Source organism: Macrobrachium nipponense, chromosome 33 (assembly GCF_015104395.2).
Source record: "Macrobrachium nipponense isolate FS-2020 chromosome 33, ASM1510439v2, whole genome shotgun sequence".
Lineage (NCBI taxonomy): Eukaryota > Metazoa > Arthropoda > Malacostraca > Decapoda > Palaemonidae > Macrobrachium > Macrobrachium nipponense.
Window position 1 is genome coordinate 50046374 of NC_087219.1, and position 16904 is coordinate 50063277.

The window sequence follows — 16904 nt, forward strand, 5'->3', positions numbered from 1 at the left end:
AGGTGAGGGATTTTTTTACTATACCTACGCCAATCCTTAGGGATTCGGATCAATTTCGACAAGAGTTCTCTAATTCCATCTCAGGTAAAGATCTACTTAGGGACGGAAATTCAGATGCATCGTTTGAGGGTTTTCCCGACACAAGAATAAATACTGGCGGTCCTATGTCAAACTGGAAGTATTTATGTCAGACAAAGCTCAACCAGTGAGCGAATGGAAGAGCTCGTTAGGAAGAATGTCCTCTCTCGCTTCTAGTTCCAGGGTCTCGTCTCCGGATGCGTTCTCTGCAGGTAGTCTCAGGAATCGCTGGGACTTTTGGGAAGGGAAAGAACGCAGTGGTAGTCTGGGACAATTCTTGCTTGAAGGATCTTCGGTGGTGGTCAGAAAAACGTCATCTGACCATCGGTGTAAGATTGGACCTCCCCCTTCCAGACGTTCATCTGTATACAGATGGCTCAGATTGGGGTTGGGGTGCAACCTTAGAGGAAGCTCAGGCCAACAGCCTTTGGGAGGATCTAGATCGGGAGCAATCCATAAATTTTCAGGAACTGAGAGCAGTGGAAGAAGCTCTAAATTATTTCTCGGAGCTAGTAATGGTCAAAGTAGTAGCTCTATTCTCAGACAACGTCACAGCATTCATTGTCATACCTAAAGAAGGAAAGAGGAACGAGATCGCCAGTACTAAATGACATAGCGCAAAGGGTGCTTCATTGGTGCGAAGATTGCAGAGTTTCCCTCAATTCCCCAACGTTAGTGTCGGGGAAACTCAGTGTTTTAGCAGATGCATTGAGTTGGTCACAGTAGGTTCTCGGGGAGAATGGACACTAGTACAGGAAGAGGTGCAACATTTGTTAAGAAGGTGGTCAGCGACATTGGATCTTTTTGCCACGAGACTGACTTTCACCTGCCGGTATATTTTTCCCCGGTAGCGGATTTCGATTTCGTGAGGGACGGATGCAATGTTGCACTCTTGGAACAATCTGCAGGTGTATGCATTCCCTCCTTTCGGCCTGATTCATCAAGTTCTATAAAGCTCTGGAACAGTTCCAACACACAGATGACGCTGATAGTCCCTTTCTGGTCGCAGATACTTTGGTTTCTGGACCTTCTGGAAATGTTAACAGAAGCCCTGGTACTCCTTCCAGAGAGAGATCTCCCACCAAACAGCTGCACATCCATTACTTCCACCGTAACCTCTGCGTGGCTAAGGCTAGCTGCTTGGAGACTGTCCAGCAAACAGCGCAACATTTGGGTCTCTCTAAAGCAGTGGCTCGACAGCTGCCATTCTGCATAAGAAGGTTGGCGAGAAAACTTTATCAAGCTAAATGGGCGATGTTACCGTAACTGGTACTGGAAGGAGGGACATGGCAAAAGTAGCAGAATTTCTCTTATTCTAGAGAGAAAAAACAACTTAGCATAACTACGATTGCTGGATACAGTTCAAATCTCAGTAGCACTTTTAGATTCCACCTTCTGGAAATTGGTAGCAGTAGGATCTTACATGATCTGTTAAGATCTTTTACGATTGAGCGACCAGTTATTCTGGTTCGGGCCTCATCGTAGGATTTAACAGCTGTAATGAAATTGTTGAGCTCTCTGGCGTTCGAATCGGTAGAAACCTTATCGTTAAGGGAATTAATGAAGACGGTGTTATTCGTAGTCACCCTCGCTATGGCCGGGGGGGGGGTTGGTTGGTGAGATACAGGCAGTAGCCTAGAATGGTATCATTTTTGGGACAAGACATATTTCTCTCAATATTTTACCCTTTAATTTTGTGGCAAAGTCGGAGTCGGAGTTGAATCTGCTATCAAGAGCATTTAAAGTTTCCTCCTTAGAGGACTTCGTTGCGGGCGACGATTCGGAAATACGGTTGTATCCGTTACGAGCGTTAAAAGTCTTATTTTATACCTCACAGTAGTAAAGCTCTTACCTCATCCTGGCCATTACCTTTGTTTTTTCTCCTAAGAACCCATCTTGTCCAATTTCCAAAAATGCTATGAGTTTCATTTTATGGGAAGTTATCTCTCGGGCGTCTCATGGCTTTTCATCCCTTTCGGAGTCTTCTAGTGGTTCTTTGTGCCCGAGAGCGCACAGTGTTAGGGGATTGGCTACTTCTTCGGTGTTCCTAAAGAATTTTTCGGTGTAGGCAATCTTGGAGGCGGCGACTTGGAAGTCGATGTCGGTTTTTACATCCTTTTATTTGAAGGATATAGTTTTTGGAGGAGGGTTACTCGCAAGGCCCCTTTGTTGCGGCCAATGCAATTTTATAATTATTCTCTTCCATTTAGAGGGTAGGGTTCAGGTAATCAGTATTAGTTTTAAGTCCGTTACAGTCTCTATAGCTTTGCATTCATGTAAAGAGTTTTCCTTGTTCTGGAAACTAGGCAGATACTGTTGGGCAAGCTGGAATGTCTTCAACTCCTGACCATGATCTTCGTCATCAGTAAGCAGCCAAGATCTCGAAGAACCTGCTCCTCCTACGTGAGAGGCTAGATAGCCACACGGGAGGCTTCACTTTCCCCTCCATACATGAGAGATAGAATACCACGTGGGCAGGTTAATCGACCGAGACGAAACCTTAATTACGAGACTGATGTCGAGGTAACTTCCTCTGCAAGCATCCTCACCTACCCAGCTGAGCAACTAGGTGAAGTTGCATAATGGATACATAGTAGGTGGATACTGAGTTACCGACTTAGGTTCCGTGGGCAGGTCGGGCTGAATTAGATTGATCCCACCTCCAATTAAGTGTTGTTAATCGCGATAATTCAGGTGTTCAGGGAGTATATTGCAATATGAAGTTTTCATAATAAAACTAATATTGTAATACTGAACACTTGAATGATTCCCACCCTCCTCCCCTCTTCGATCAGTAGTGAATGATTCAACAGTAACACAGGTAACTCAATAAACAAATTTTACCTGCAGCATTGATAGTGCTGGCAGTTAAATAGTACTCACTTATTGGGATAATTTGTGGAGATATAGTTCGGGCTGGTCAGTGACCAGGGCTAAATCAGGTGTTCAGGTAAGTATTACAATGTGTATTAGTTTTATTATAAAAAGTTCATTTTGAGTCAAGTTAGAAAATACAGTAGTTATTAAATCTATTTGGTAATCTGAAAGCTAGACAAGTTGTTAGAAAGTACTTTACACTGATCAAGTTAATTTAGCATTTGAGTTGAGTTAGAGAAAACAGTATTTATATTCAGTTTATTTTTTTAACCCACAATAGTCGTTTTGAAAAGTAGTTATGATTTCTGAATAGGGATCATGTCATACCAGTGTCATCTCTTTAAGTTTCTACTGGAGATGGATATGCCTTTTTGTATGATCAGCTTTCAGTTGTTTTAAGTTATTGGGATGTTTAAACAAAAGGACAATGGGTAGGTCCTCTTGCCTTTTGAAATAGGTTTGTTATTAATTGCACATTTAACATTGGGTCATGTTAAAGACTAAAGATGTTTGGAGTCATGAATACTATCATAAAGTTCTTGTAATCTGAATTCTTTGCTTTATTAGAATTTTTTATAATACAGTATGTACTGTATTTGAAGATTTGCCAGAGTACTTAATGACTTAATCCAAAATTAGATTTGCATTTAATAGTTTTGTGAATTTTGAATTTGCTGTAACTCAATCCCATTAATCATATACGTATGTGCCTGTATTAATGTTTCGGTCATCATCTCTTCAGTTATACTTGCATTGTTCTTGACAGCTCTGTTCACTGTTTCTTTGGTGTTTTCTTTGCAGCAGGATTGTTATTCAAGCATTTTACTAATCAGTTTGTGATTTCTTAGATTCATTATGTATTTAATTTAAATATCAGCATCTTTTATATAAACCTGTTATCATAAGATACCTTCTTCATTTAAAGCTAATCCAAGTCAAGCCTTTATCATGAGAATAATGCACCTCTCCATCCAGCAGGCCTTTTACCACTGGGGATCCAATGAGTGTGTGAAAGGAAGGGTGTAGTCCTTATTATTAATGGGTTTGTACGAAAAAATTTTTGTACTGTTATGAAAACATTACATGTTCATTAGGGAAGATGAGAGAGAAGCTCCCCAGGAATAGCAATTCTACAATCCAGGTGGCACTCTCATTTTAAGAATCCTCATGAAGAGGTTTGGCCTGAAAGTAAGCATCTCAACGTACCCACCCTTACAATGGCTGCTAATTCATATTGTGCATGAAGATTACCAAAATGGTGATTGCTTTAACCTCATGGCTTTGATTTTCACTTGTAGTACTCCCAAGTATGCCATGGGAATGGTTTGCTTGTGACAGAACACTGTGCCTGTGTACTTGTCCCATGTTTACTCTCATGTTCAGAAATAAACTATAATATTAGGACATGACCTTTTTTCCTTCAAAGGTAGTCTTAACAGCTGGCATGGGCCATGGTATGGAGTTGCTGTCTTTAAGCTCCTCATCAGATTCTTCTACAAAGCCCACCTGGTCATAAGAGGAGTCAAACCTTGTCTTCTTGCTCAGAGTCTGGCCTTACCAAGGGGAAGTTATCAGTTCTGGACACTCCTCCAGGGAAGAGGCTGTTGAGGTTGGAGTGGTAGTGGTGGCCATGCTTTCCCACAGAAGGAAGAGCAGAAGGAAGTCCTGTTGTATCTGTGTTCCTTCTTGTGCTTGCCTGCTGCATCTGCTTCCTCAACAACAAAGTAGACTCTATGCCATTTATCCTGCTAGGGAGATGAAGGACCATGCCTAAGATCCAAATGGCTGCAGGGAATCCCTGGAGGAGCTGGAATCATTCATGACTCTAGGGGCAACCACCCCAAATTAATGGGTACTTGGTTTGCCAATAGGAAGCTTTTGGTAGTCATGGTTTTCTTTCTCTTTGAACTTTGGCTGTCTGAAAAGTCACTTCAGTTTTAGGAATTGAGGGTGGGATCCTGACTAATAGGGATCCTTTCCCTTTGTACAAGGGAAGACTTTTAGGCATTTGTACTCTTTCCCCAATGTTTTATGATGATTGTTCAACTTTTCTGCATCATTCTCTTTTGAAGAAGCTTCTATCCTGCCTAAATTGCATTGTTGGGCTAAGGTTGACTAAAGAGAAGGGTCAGATTTAGGGTCCTGTCCCTCCTTTTCCACCCTTCCCACCTGTCAACAACCCAGCTTGTGTTCATTTGGCCAAGCAGATACAGGAGAGCTACATAATTGAATGCTTGTAGTAAAACTTGGGTGTGATGGTGTGTTCCCTCCATCCTCCCTTTGGTAGTGGAGGGGATGTGGTATATGTGGAGTGTTATCATCCATCCCAGGTGCTAATATTGCTACTTATTGACCTTTATTTCAGGAATGGGACAAACAGGATTCCAATGAACTTTTAATAGAGTGGGATGTGGTGAACTGAATTTTGGCACAGGGTTCTTATATCAGCTTGTGCATCCCTATGCCAGCCTGTATAGGAAGTTATAGTTGGCTCTCTCTGCTCTTGTACTTGATGAATCTGAATTTCTGGGAAGGTGTTTCCCTCTTGTCTTTCACTATAAGCACAGACTAGGTTCACAACCTTGCTTGTTCCTTAAGAGTAGAACAGTGCTAGTTAGCTCCCTGAGATAGTCCTCCCACCATAGGACCAAGTCACATATATAAAAGATGAAGGTTTGTGTGCTCACAGGAATAAATATCAAAATTTTTTCTCATACAAATTATTTTATCATCAATAGGTGAGTGGGCTGTACCCCCACCTCCCATCCTACCACTGTTAATCACCTTGTTACCAAGTGCCAATGGTCATCTCCAGCCTGTGCCATAATACTTAAAAGACATCAAGATTGTATACTGTATGTATCTGGAAAAATTCAGACTATCTTGAAAAAAATTTTTCTTGAAAGCAGGTCATTCAATCAGAAATTGCTCTCCTTCCAGCCCAAATCTCTCTGCGTCATCTACATATAAAGTTAAGAAAGTTATTTAGACTTACATGAGAATCTGTGTGGCAGACAAATTACTCGTTAGCATGGAAACGTTTGAGGGCAATAATACAGGTGATGGGATTAAATGAAAAGCTTGTTTTTAATTATACAACTTACCCAATAATTATATATAGCTAAGAGTTTCATTTGATAGGCACTGCATGGGTTTACCACCATGCTGTTACATGATAAGACAGGATGACTGCTAACCAGAGGCAGTATTTTCAGTATTTTCCTGCTACAACTCTTATCAGGTAAGGAATCAACAAACATTTTAGTTAATGTGGGCAAAGTTTTTCTATTCTCGATCTGTTTAAAAAAAAAAATTTTGCGGTAAAATTATCCATGCTTCCCTCCTTCCTGCAATGTGGAAATCAGCTATACAATTACTGGGTAAGTAGTATAATTAAAAATTACATTTTTAGGATAAAATAAAGTTTTAATTATACTTACCCAGTAATTACATAATCAGAGCCCACCCTCCATCCCCTAGCATGGATTTATTTTGTAAGTCATAAGCAAACTGAGCCCTTTGCCAAGTTTTTCGTCTCTCTTGCCCTGAAAGTTGGTGGGGCACTGTTACCTAGCCAAAACAAAATGGAAATTGTTCCGACACGGCATACAAACCTTCGGTCCTTTTACAATAGGAAGGTACTAGCGGCAGCTGGATAGGTCGTAAGCTTTCGAACAAGGGGTTCGGTAGTTAACTGCTTGTCCGACAGGCGCGCGCAGGGAAGCGCGACTGGGAGGTAAACAAACCACTTTTGCTTTCGGCCTGCTGGCTTGTAGACGTGTATATCGCTTCTCTGCCCGCTTCATCGTCGTTGCTTTCGCATGGTTGTGTTTTTCTTTTTCTATTTATCTAGTGAAACTGAATTGTAAGTACAATCATTTCATATTTATTTCCATTGAATTCAATTGCGAATTAGCGAATTAAAGGATCTTGGTTTCTCCACGCCCTCCGATTACCCGAGTGCCGGGTCTGAAGGGCGTAAGTGCGGGAATTCATTTTCCCCAGAAATGATCCTCGTATTGTGTATGCTCGGTGCCGAGGGCGGGAGAGCGCTCGCTCCGAGCTTATATTTTGGTTGGAAATGTGTAGATGAAAATCGTAAGTAAGTGCCCTTTTCATTTATATTTTTTTGACCTGTATGCTCGTTGCCGAGCGAATGCGCTCAGCACGAAAACTTATTCTGTATGGAAGTGGAATCGCAAGTACAGTATTCTTTTTCATTTTCATATATTTATTTTGATTGTAGCAATACTCATTTTGGATCAGTTTCCGCTCTTACCCGGAAATTGATCCTTTCCCCTTTTTATTTGAATGAAGTGAAATCGCAAGTGCAGTTCTTTTTCATTTTTCATATTTTATTGAGATTGCATTATTTACTTGGATCAATGTTTCCGCTATTTCCCGGGAATTGATCCTTCCCCTTTTTATTTGTATGAAGTGAAATCGCAAGCGCAGTATTCTTTTTCATTTTCATATATATGTTGATTCCATCAATTCATTATGGATCAAGGTTTCCGTTCATAATCGGGAATGGATCCTTTTACCCTTGCGCTCGGTACCGAGGGCGCAAATGCCGCTCGATCCGAGCCCTTATTCTTATGAAGTGAATCGTAATGCAAGATTCTTTTTCATTTTATTTCTTTTATTATTGATTGCATCAATATTTATTTGGTTCAAGTTCCGCTCAGTCAGGGAATTGATCCTTATGCCCTTGCATTCGGGCGAGGGACGATTGCCTCTCGGGCTCTTATTATTATTGTTGGGTACATGGGTGCTGTGCGGGGGTGGGGAACGAGAACCCCCCCCCCCCCAACCCCCCCCCCCCCCCCCACTCAGCTCAGATGGCCCTTCCCCTTCGGGGGGGAGGTTATCTGCGTTCTTCTCCTCGCCCGATCCGTCGAGCGCGGGGGAGGGCGCTCGGTGCCCGATGTACAATTGTATTCGGGGTCTTCCACTCGTTCGGTGTGGGGCTCACCCCCCCGCGCGAGGGGACTTCCCCCCCCACTAATCACTACTACTGTTATTTCCGCAGGTGCTACTGCCACGAGGGTGGACCTTGGTGAGGTATGGGCGTCCTTCCATTTGCAGGGCGTGCTAGTGTCCAGGGGCTGCGGTTCTATGTCTGGGCCTACTGCGGTCACCCATGGAGTGGTGACCACGCTCCAGGTGACGACGTCCCCTCCTCAACCTGGTGGCCACGGCCTCACGTTTTGGTTTTTAACAGGTCTTTGCCTTACACCCGTTTCTGTTTGAAGTGCCGTTTCGCCGTATTCCGAGAGGGGGGCGTTGTACCGCCGCCCCCCGCACGTGGGTTAAACCCGCGCATTGCCGCGACCCCACACGCCGCTTGAAACCCTATTTAGCTCGCCCCGGGCCTTGCCGCCGTACCGAGAGGGGGGCGTGCCGCCGCGCTCGTGGTTGCCGCGCTGCCGCGACCACACTTCCGCTGCCCTAGAGCTCGCCCCTGGACCTGCCGCCGGTACCAGGATGTTGCTGGCTGCTGCTCCACTTCCTGTGTTTCCGGTGCTGCCTGCCGTACCTGCCGATTCTGGGCTGACTGTCCATGCAGTTGCTGCGCTGGCTGTCCCTGCCGTTGCTGCGCTGGCTGTCCCTGCCGTTGCTGCGCTGGCTGTCCCTGCCGTTGCTGCGCTGGCGGTCCTACCGATGCTGTGCTGGCTGTGCCTGCTGTTCCTGAGATGCCCATTACCGCTGACGTCGTCCCTGTTCGTGGTGGTACTACCCCAGACTATGGTCTGTCTGTACAGGTGCGCTGGGCCCTGTGGCTTCGGCTACAGCAGCCCCGGCGCCCCCTGGATGGCAGATCTTACGTCTGTCCTGAGGAAGCTGACGAAGAAGAGGAGGAAGGTGTCGTCGTCGTCGTCTTCATCTTCTTCATCGTCGTTCTGCTGCCGCCTCTTCCCCTTCGACTTTCTAAGGCTTCACAGCCGAGGAAGAAGAAGGTTGCCTTCTCCCTCCTAAGAAGTCTCCCTTGGGAGCTTCTCGGGACCCGTCTCACCTCGGTGGGACGGGAGGGTTCCTTCTGCTGGTCCTCCTGCTCCTTCGGGAGCGGGCCCGTCTCTTCTTCCGCAAGGAAGAAGACTACGGGACCAGAGGGGGTACCTTGGCTAACACCGGTACTTCCTCCCGCCTGGTGTCAGTGGTTCTGCCACTGCATCAGGGTCCGTCTCGGCCTCTCGTCGAGGAGGTACCGAGTGTATGGTCGCCTACCAGCGACCGTGCAGCCAGGAACCAGACCTCTGAGCCCCGCTCAGCGTCAGGTTCACGGCACGGGGGGGGCGGAAGACTGGTGACAGCCGCACAACGGCGACTCTCACCAGACCAGCTCTCGCTCTCAGCGGCGACCAGCTGGCTACCCGGGGACGTGACGGTCCACGACCGGCCACGAGCTGAGGCTGGGAAGAGGTCCCCCCGTTCGCCGGTGCCAGCCACGGCTGGAACCAGCGACGTGACGTGCCGTGAGGACAAGCACCGGTCTCACTGTGACGTGGAGCCTGCAGGTCGCCTGACCGTCGCTCTCACAGAGAGCGATCGGGTACGGCAACCAGACACCAGCTCTTCTGACACTCGAGAATCGGTGGGGACCGCTGTGCTCAGTCCAGCCGTTCTCCACACGAGACGGTTCGACCAGGACTGCAGCTCGATCGCAACCGCGAGTGACGATCGCCTGCAGTCCCTCCAAGCCTGCTGGTTCTGCCAGCGAGGAACGGGAGGGACGTCAGGTCTGCCTCTCCCGTACCTTCAACCTTCCTCGGGTTACACGGGGAGGAGGAGCGAGGTATTGAGGAAAGTGATCGTGATTGGTGCGCCCCTCAATGATCCCACCACGACGCCTACGTGCCAGGCACGGTTCTTGGACGGCCAGGACTATGCGCAAGTGGATGGAAAGAACCGAGAGGGCTGTCGCTGTTCCCCCTTCTTAGGAGGAAGGTTCTCGGAATATGCTCTTGTTCGAAGGGCTTAACGGTCCCACTCTGCAAGATGCTGTGACTTCCGAGATCCAGAGGAACTTTGCCGAGGTTATGGCGCTGATTCGTCAGCACAACGACCTCGGGGAAGGATCGCCGCTCCCACCAGCAGAGCCACGTCTCGGCTCGAGTCGTTTTGGGCCGAGAGGGAACCAAATCGACGGTTGGTCTGCCGCGATCGGAGCTTGCCGACTGTGTTGAACCAGGTAGTCTCTCGTCTCCGGACAAGAAGGCTCTCTCAGTTCTGGCCGGTCGAACAAGCTACTTCACCTCCTCTATGCGACAGAGGCGTTTCTACGTGTCTTCGGACACCAGTATTGAATACCCCTTCGGTCCTCCTGAGAGGTTTCGACCTCGACGAGGACTGAATGAGTCGGAGGACGGTATCGGCTCTCTCCTGTCAGGTGTCGATCAGCCCCACTCAGACGACGTTCACAGTGGCGGCAGACCCTTACCTACAGTATGAGTTCGTAACCCTCTCGGAAAACGTTTTCTCCTGACGATACGTTTTCCCAGGCTCTGAGAGGCCATTGCCGTAAGGCGATGGCTGCTCCTTTCTTCTCCAACTGCTAGTTCCGCTGGGAAGGCGAGCCAGTATCCAATTCTTCCTCCCCCCATTCCCTCTCTCCTTACGGCTACGAGGGAAAGGGGAGGGATCCTACAGAGATTTCTCTGTAAGAAAATCCCCACGTTAGGGACTGTAGCGCTACCGTGGGGGGACTCCTTCCGGGTCCGCTACCTGACGTAAGCCCCGGTCCGTTGAGGAGGGATCCTGCCCCTTTCTCGATTTCTACGGGAATCGAGAGGACCACCAGCCGATATCGTTTGTCGAATTCGGTGGGGGGTTTCGCAGAGTGCTTAGAATTTCTACGGAATTTCTAGCGCACTCAGAGTGTTCAGCGTTTTTTACAATCTCCAAACACTTAGGTCGAGACCACGGTCCAAGTGAGCGAGAATCCCCGATAATTGTTACACGATAATCGGGAACCTCGCTTATGCTCGAATTCCTGTAATTTCTAGCATTTGGAAGAAGACTGCTGCTGAAAGAAGAGTATCTCACAGTAGGCGATTAACCTGGAATAGAGAAGAACGGACGGGAACTTCCAGTTTGGCTTGAACTATCGTCTTCGGTATTCTGTTCACCATTGAAGCTTTCCTTTGGGAAAGATTCTCCTTCACTCTCTTGACTAGAGAACGAAGGCGGTCGATTTCCAGTCCTTATTCTCATTCCTCGAGAGGAAAAGAATTTAGGATGGAGGTGGTGTACAGAACCTACAAATATACTACGTATATTACCCTCGCGACATGATCTTTTAACAGTTGAATTGTCCGGGGGGTAGGCGCATACCGTAGTTAACTCTACGGTTTGTGACCGAGACGAATTGTATCTTAATTGAACTGCAACTCGGGGTTGCCTGCAACCTCCAGCAGTTATCAGTTTCGATTTTAGATACTTGGTATTGTCACGACAACACCAAATCAGTCTTTTGTATTTACCGAATCCGTTTCGGTTAAATATAATTGCTCGAGCGTATTCTTTATGCTCGATGGTTCTAGCCGAACGCATTCCCTTCGTGGAATAATGGATTACCTGGCAACTCAGGATGACGAGTCACCGAGAGCTACTGCGTATTGAACTGCCTGATAGCAGTTCAGTATCAGCTAGGTCTCGGAGATGCACGGTCGTTAACGTCTCTCTCTCCCCTGGTTTGATTGACTACCTGAACCGTATCTCTGCCCAACAATCATGGACTTAGGTCTCTGATTAACGGGGATTCTCGCAATAATGAAGGACCACTACTGCTGTGACGCTCGATTTCATCGCCTTCGACATTGCGAGAATTTTCAACAGAGATATCTCTTGGACTCTCTCATCTTTCTGTTTACCGCACGGTAACAGAAGTCTGTACTAGTCTTCCGCTGCATCGCACCGCGATAATGCGAATTATTTTTTGCAGACATCTGAGTTTGTCTTCAAAATATCTCGTATTCGTAGGTGTGCAATTATTCATTGCTCGCCTCCCCGAATTAACAGATATGTCAGAAGACATCGCCTACTCTCCGACCTGACAGCTCTACTTCCAAATGTTCAGCCCATGAGACGCAGTTCTTAGGCAGTATTTCCCTGTCTTCATTACTGAAAAGCGCTCCGCTTTTTATTGCAACTACGATCCTCACCGGACAGCAATGAATAGCGGTTAGCGTTCTCAGTCTTTGTAGCACAGGTTCAAGAATCTTGAGAATCCTTCTCTCGGTTCAGCTGTGAAGACGTAGGTTGCTTTTTCTGTACACCTTCGTCTTCAACGACACATAGTGCTGTTTCTCCTTAGCTGAGAATCAACTATACTATGAGATATCTTGCCATCGGAGGACCTCGGTCTCTAGAAGGCAATTGACTTTCGCCTGTTGGGCACATGCCTTAAGAGAATCATCACCTCGCCTTCTGGCATCGGTGACGAACAAATTATTTGTTTAGTCTCTTGGCATAACCCTTTTAAGGCGAAGGTCACGTGACTTGCTCTGGGTGCTTGGACAACTTGCCTCCTACCGAACGCAGTCAGTCGGCAGCTGTCAGAGCGCCCAAGTCAGTTACGAATTTCGCTGTGGACTTAGTTCGGTTTGTTCCATAACAGTCTTTTCTTCGTCCTAACGGCTTGTCACAGTAACCATACCATCGACACCCACCATTGAGTGTCGGTGTCCTATCCACTACCGAGAAGAACTTCACTGCATGGGGATAGGAGAATGTGAGACACTTCGCTGCAGACGAATAGACCAGTATGGGTACAGGACATCACCGAAGTCGAGAAGAGGGAGGTCATACGACCATTCCCACTTCTTTTCCTCTGAGGTAATTGCATGACTTTTCCTGCGAAGGTCAAGCATCCAGGGGATGGGGATTCGTGACGCTCGATTTTCGTACCGACTTTCGTAGCGAAGACTCAGAACCCTTCGGTTCCTGACGATCGGTTAGAGTCCTTCACAATCCCCTCCCTAATGGACTTCACCCGCCTTCGATGCGAAGGAAGATGCTGCTTTGTCCTGTGAAAGCGCGACCGCGCTTTCTGAAGAAACTCGACATCCCAGGCTGAGTGTTGAAGGATCTCTTCGTCAGCACCAAGATGACCTAGAAGTACACTCCCTCGAGTTACACAAGAACTTCTCCGTGGCGCAGGTACTGAAGGTAGGGGTCCTGGTACAAACCAGACCATTGGCACCTCCTTCTACCTTTTGGATATTGCCCACAGGTCCTTGGATCGTTTTCCTTGGGACCCGTGGTGGCTGCTCAACACGTTGTGTAGTTAACCCAGACCCTAGCAGGCTGAACAGCATCGAGTCCTGGTGTGACTGTAAGGAATAGATAAGTGAATGAGAAAGTGACTGGCTTCTCTTCCTATCTTTTTCTCCCCCTCTACCTGTGGGTAGAGGGATACGGTCATCACCTTGCTGGATAAGGACGAGATGCCGGTGAGCTACTCGACAGAGCCCCATCCTATCCCTTTCACTAGGGATGGGAGCGAATATCCCCACTTCCTCCTACAAGGGGGGGGGAAGTGGATGCCAACAAGAGGACAAACCATAACTTTATGTTGCCTCTTGCAAATAGGAACTTGTTCTTGTTTGCTGGTACGAAGAGATACGCTTGCCTCTCTCTTAGTACTTGGTCCAGAGGTCTGACCATTGATCCTGCGGTGCACACGAGTCAATCGGACAGAGGCTTGGATCCCTCCCTCGCTCTTACGACCAGGGAGGCATTCCAAGGTTTTGGGCGCACACCAGTCTGTTCACAAAGACTCAGATTCCTCCCACCAAGAAGTGAGTCTTCCTATTGTAAAAGGACCGAAGGTTTGTATGCCGTGTCGGAACAAATGACAATTTGTCCAAAATTGCATTTTTCCTAACTATACAACCTGAGGTCCTTTTACACAGTCCCACCTCATGCCACCCCTCACTCTGCAGTTTTTGCATTGGGCCAAAAAGCAAAAGTGATGATTGTTTTACCTCCCAGTCGCGCGTGCGCGTCCTGTCGGACAAGCAGTTAACTACCGAACCCTTGTTCGAAAGCTTACGACCTATCCAGCTGCCGCTAGTACCTTCCTATTGTAAAAGGACCTCAGGTTTGTATAGTTAGGAAAAATGCAATTTTGGACAAATTGTCATATTAGCGCTACCTGCGAATTTCAGGATTTTAACTGCCAGTGAGTGAAACTCTTAGCTGTATAATTTACATGTCATGGTAATTATGATTAAAACTTTATTTTATTATAATAATGTCATTTTGCATTATGATAATAGTATTTTAGTGAAAAGCACATTTATTATTACCATGTGAAAACCCTTTCTTTTCCAGGTCTGGGTGTGCATCATTAAAAGGGATGAGGCAGTTCGTCGCATAGTTGAACGAGATGGCAAGTCTACTGAGGAAGCAGAACGGAGAATTGACAGCCAAATCTCCAATGAGAAGCGTGTGTCTTGTGCTAACATTGTGTTCTGCACCCAGTGGTCTGGAGATTATACTCAAAAGCAATGTGAAAAGGCCTGGAAGATTCTCCAAGAAATTATATCTAAACAAGAAAGTGAGCACAAGGCACAACTTTGATTGTACAATAATGTATAGAATGTATGTACAATAATGTTATCGATTTAAACTTGCTCTTCCTTAGCATGCAAGTTATAGTGTGGGTAAAACAGTCATATATGCAGTCTCAAAATGTGTTAGTATGTAAGGAACTATGGCTCTTATTGCATTCTTTAGCATTTCATTTCAAATTGAGAATGAACGTTGAAGCAAAATCCATTTTGGCATTTGCAAAGGCAGTTACCTCTCTATAAATTCGGATTTTTAACATCCAGCTACCATATTGCATTCTTTTGAAAACCATTCAGTAATAGAATTGTGATGCCATGGAAATTTAGACTGTAGGGTCTCTTATAAGCAGATTTTTTCATAGTTTTCTTATGACAAGTTAGGGTTAGTTTTGGCATGTCATAACAAAACTATGCTTATAAGAGAACCTTGTTATGACAACTTAGGGTTAGTTTTGGCTCTCTTGTTTCTGATTACTTTTGAGACATGAGTGTTTTTGCTGGTGTTAGTAGTTCAAACCAATCCTGAATAAAATCATTGTTAAAAGTGACCAACTAGCAACTGATGTGGTACTGCTCACAGTGTTTTCCTTTTCTTCTCCACGGGGACGTCATGGAAGTCTGGTTATCCTCCAGGAGGGATCTGCCAGTCTCAAATGATGCTCAAGCAGTATCTAACTTTACTCCTTCACTTTAGATTTGTTATTTTGCAATGCCCTTTTATATTTCAGCTTCATTCATTCTGTTGACAATGATTTCCTGTTAGGCTCACGATGAAGGTATCATCTGTTCTTTAAGGTCAATTCATTGCCATAGTTGACTTTTCTATGAGGCCTCATAATTTTCTTCTCCACATTCTCCACCAGTAGTCATACTGCCAGGCTGGTACCTTCTACAATGCTTTTACATCAAATCACTTTCTTATAAAAACCAATTATGTAATCATAAATAACCTTCCTCTGCACTCAACTATTCAGGTGCCCCAACCTAAGAAATGGTTTTCACGATAGCAAACAGTGCTCTTACAGTAAAACATGTTTTGTTCATGAAACTTACCTGTCAGATATATATATAGCTGTATTTTTCCGAATCCGACAGAAATTTAAACACTTACGACACACGCAGTGGGAGTCAGGTGGTTAGTACCCATTCCCGCCGCTGGGAGGCGGGTATCAGGAACCATTCCCATTTTCATTTTCTATTCATAATTTTTCTGTGCCGTCCGCTGTAAACAACGTTTGCAGCACCTCCGTCCAGATTTTGGAAACTTACTAGCTACTTGAGTATCCCTTTTGGTTTTTTCTTTGGTATCTGAATTGGATCGGTGGCTTGGCACACGTTGACTTTGGATTGATTTGATTTTGGTATTGATTTTTCTTTGATCAAGATGTCAGGGTCTAGTTCAACTAGTGCTAGATTTTGTTTTATGTCCGAATGTAGAGTTAGGCTACTGAAAGCTTCAGTAGACCCACATTCTGTTTGTAAGGTTTGCAGGGGGAATGAATGTATGTTTGAAAGTCGTTGTAAGGAGTGTGAAAGATTAACAGAGTCTGAGTGGAAGGCGTATGAAACCTATCTTAAGAAACTTGAGCGAGATAGGTTAAGGAGGTCTTCCTCCAGGAGTGTTTCAGGTAGGCAAGATTTTAATGATTCTCCTGCTAACCCTCCTTCTGTAGTTTATGCTACTACCCCTGTAGTGTTGCCTCCGGCCCCTGAAGCAGTGTCGGTAGAAGGTAATACTTTATCGCTAATTCTTGAATTGATTCGTAACTTAGAATCAAAAGTGTTAGCTCTGGAGAGCAAAAGTGAAGAAAAGTGCAGTGAAAGTGCCCTTTGTGTAGTGGGAGGGTGCGTCAGATCGGCCTCATTCCGCCTCTAGAACTAGACCTCTGCTTGACTCCCAGGTTATGGGGAGAGAGCATGTCGAAAGTCGAAGGAGGGTTACGAGGAACCCCCACCGATCTGGCGTGCCTTCGGCAGCTTCTGACGAACCTACCCAGACTGCCAAGGAGCATGCGCGTGCACGTCTTCTCAAGGAGTGCTTTTCCCTCTTCGGAAGATTCCTCCCCGCGCAAAGCGGGGTTGGAGGCTCTCATGCCGCCATCACATCCGCTGACAAAAGGAATGGGCTTCCCGTGTTCCGGGATGCTTCATGTCCAAGTTGTTCTCCGGAACTTTGCTCTTCGCCTGATAGTGCGTTTGCTGCTTTTCCTCCGCAGAAGAAGCGTAACGGATTCTTCGGAGGCGGAGTCTTTCCTATGATTCTTTCGAGCGCCGCAGTCGCTCTAAGGTGCGTGAAGTGGCGGTTCATGGGGAGTAGGAAGAACGGTCGTACACCCTCGCCAAACTCGCCTGCTCACAGGATCAGCCCCTCCC

The 16904-nt window shown here is 46.1% G+C and overlaps 1 protein-coding gene across 1 annotated transcript in view; it reads left to right on the plus strand.

The window, feature by feature from the left end:
* LOC135202860 (bifunctional coenzyme A synthase-like) overlaps positions 1–16904 on the plus strand; it is a 62693-nt gene that overhangs the window by 33023 nt on the left and 12766 nt on the right. Inside the window, 1 exon segment of the mRNA XM_064232317.1 lies at positions 14293–14518. Within this exon segment, the coding sequence (XP_064088387.1) occupies positions 14293–14518 (226 nt within the window).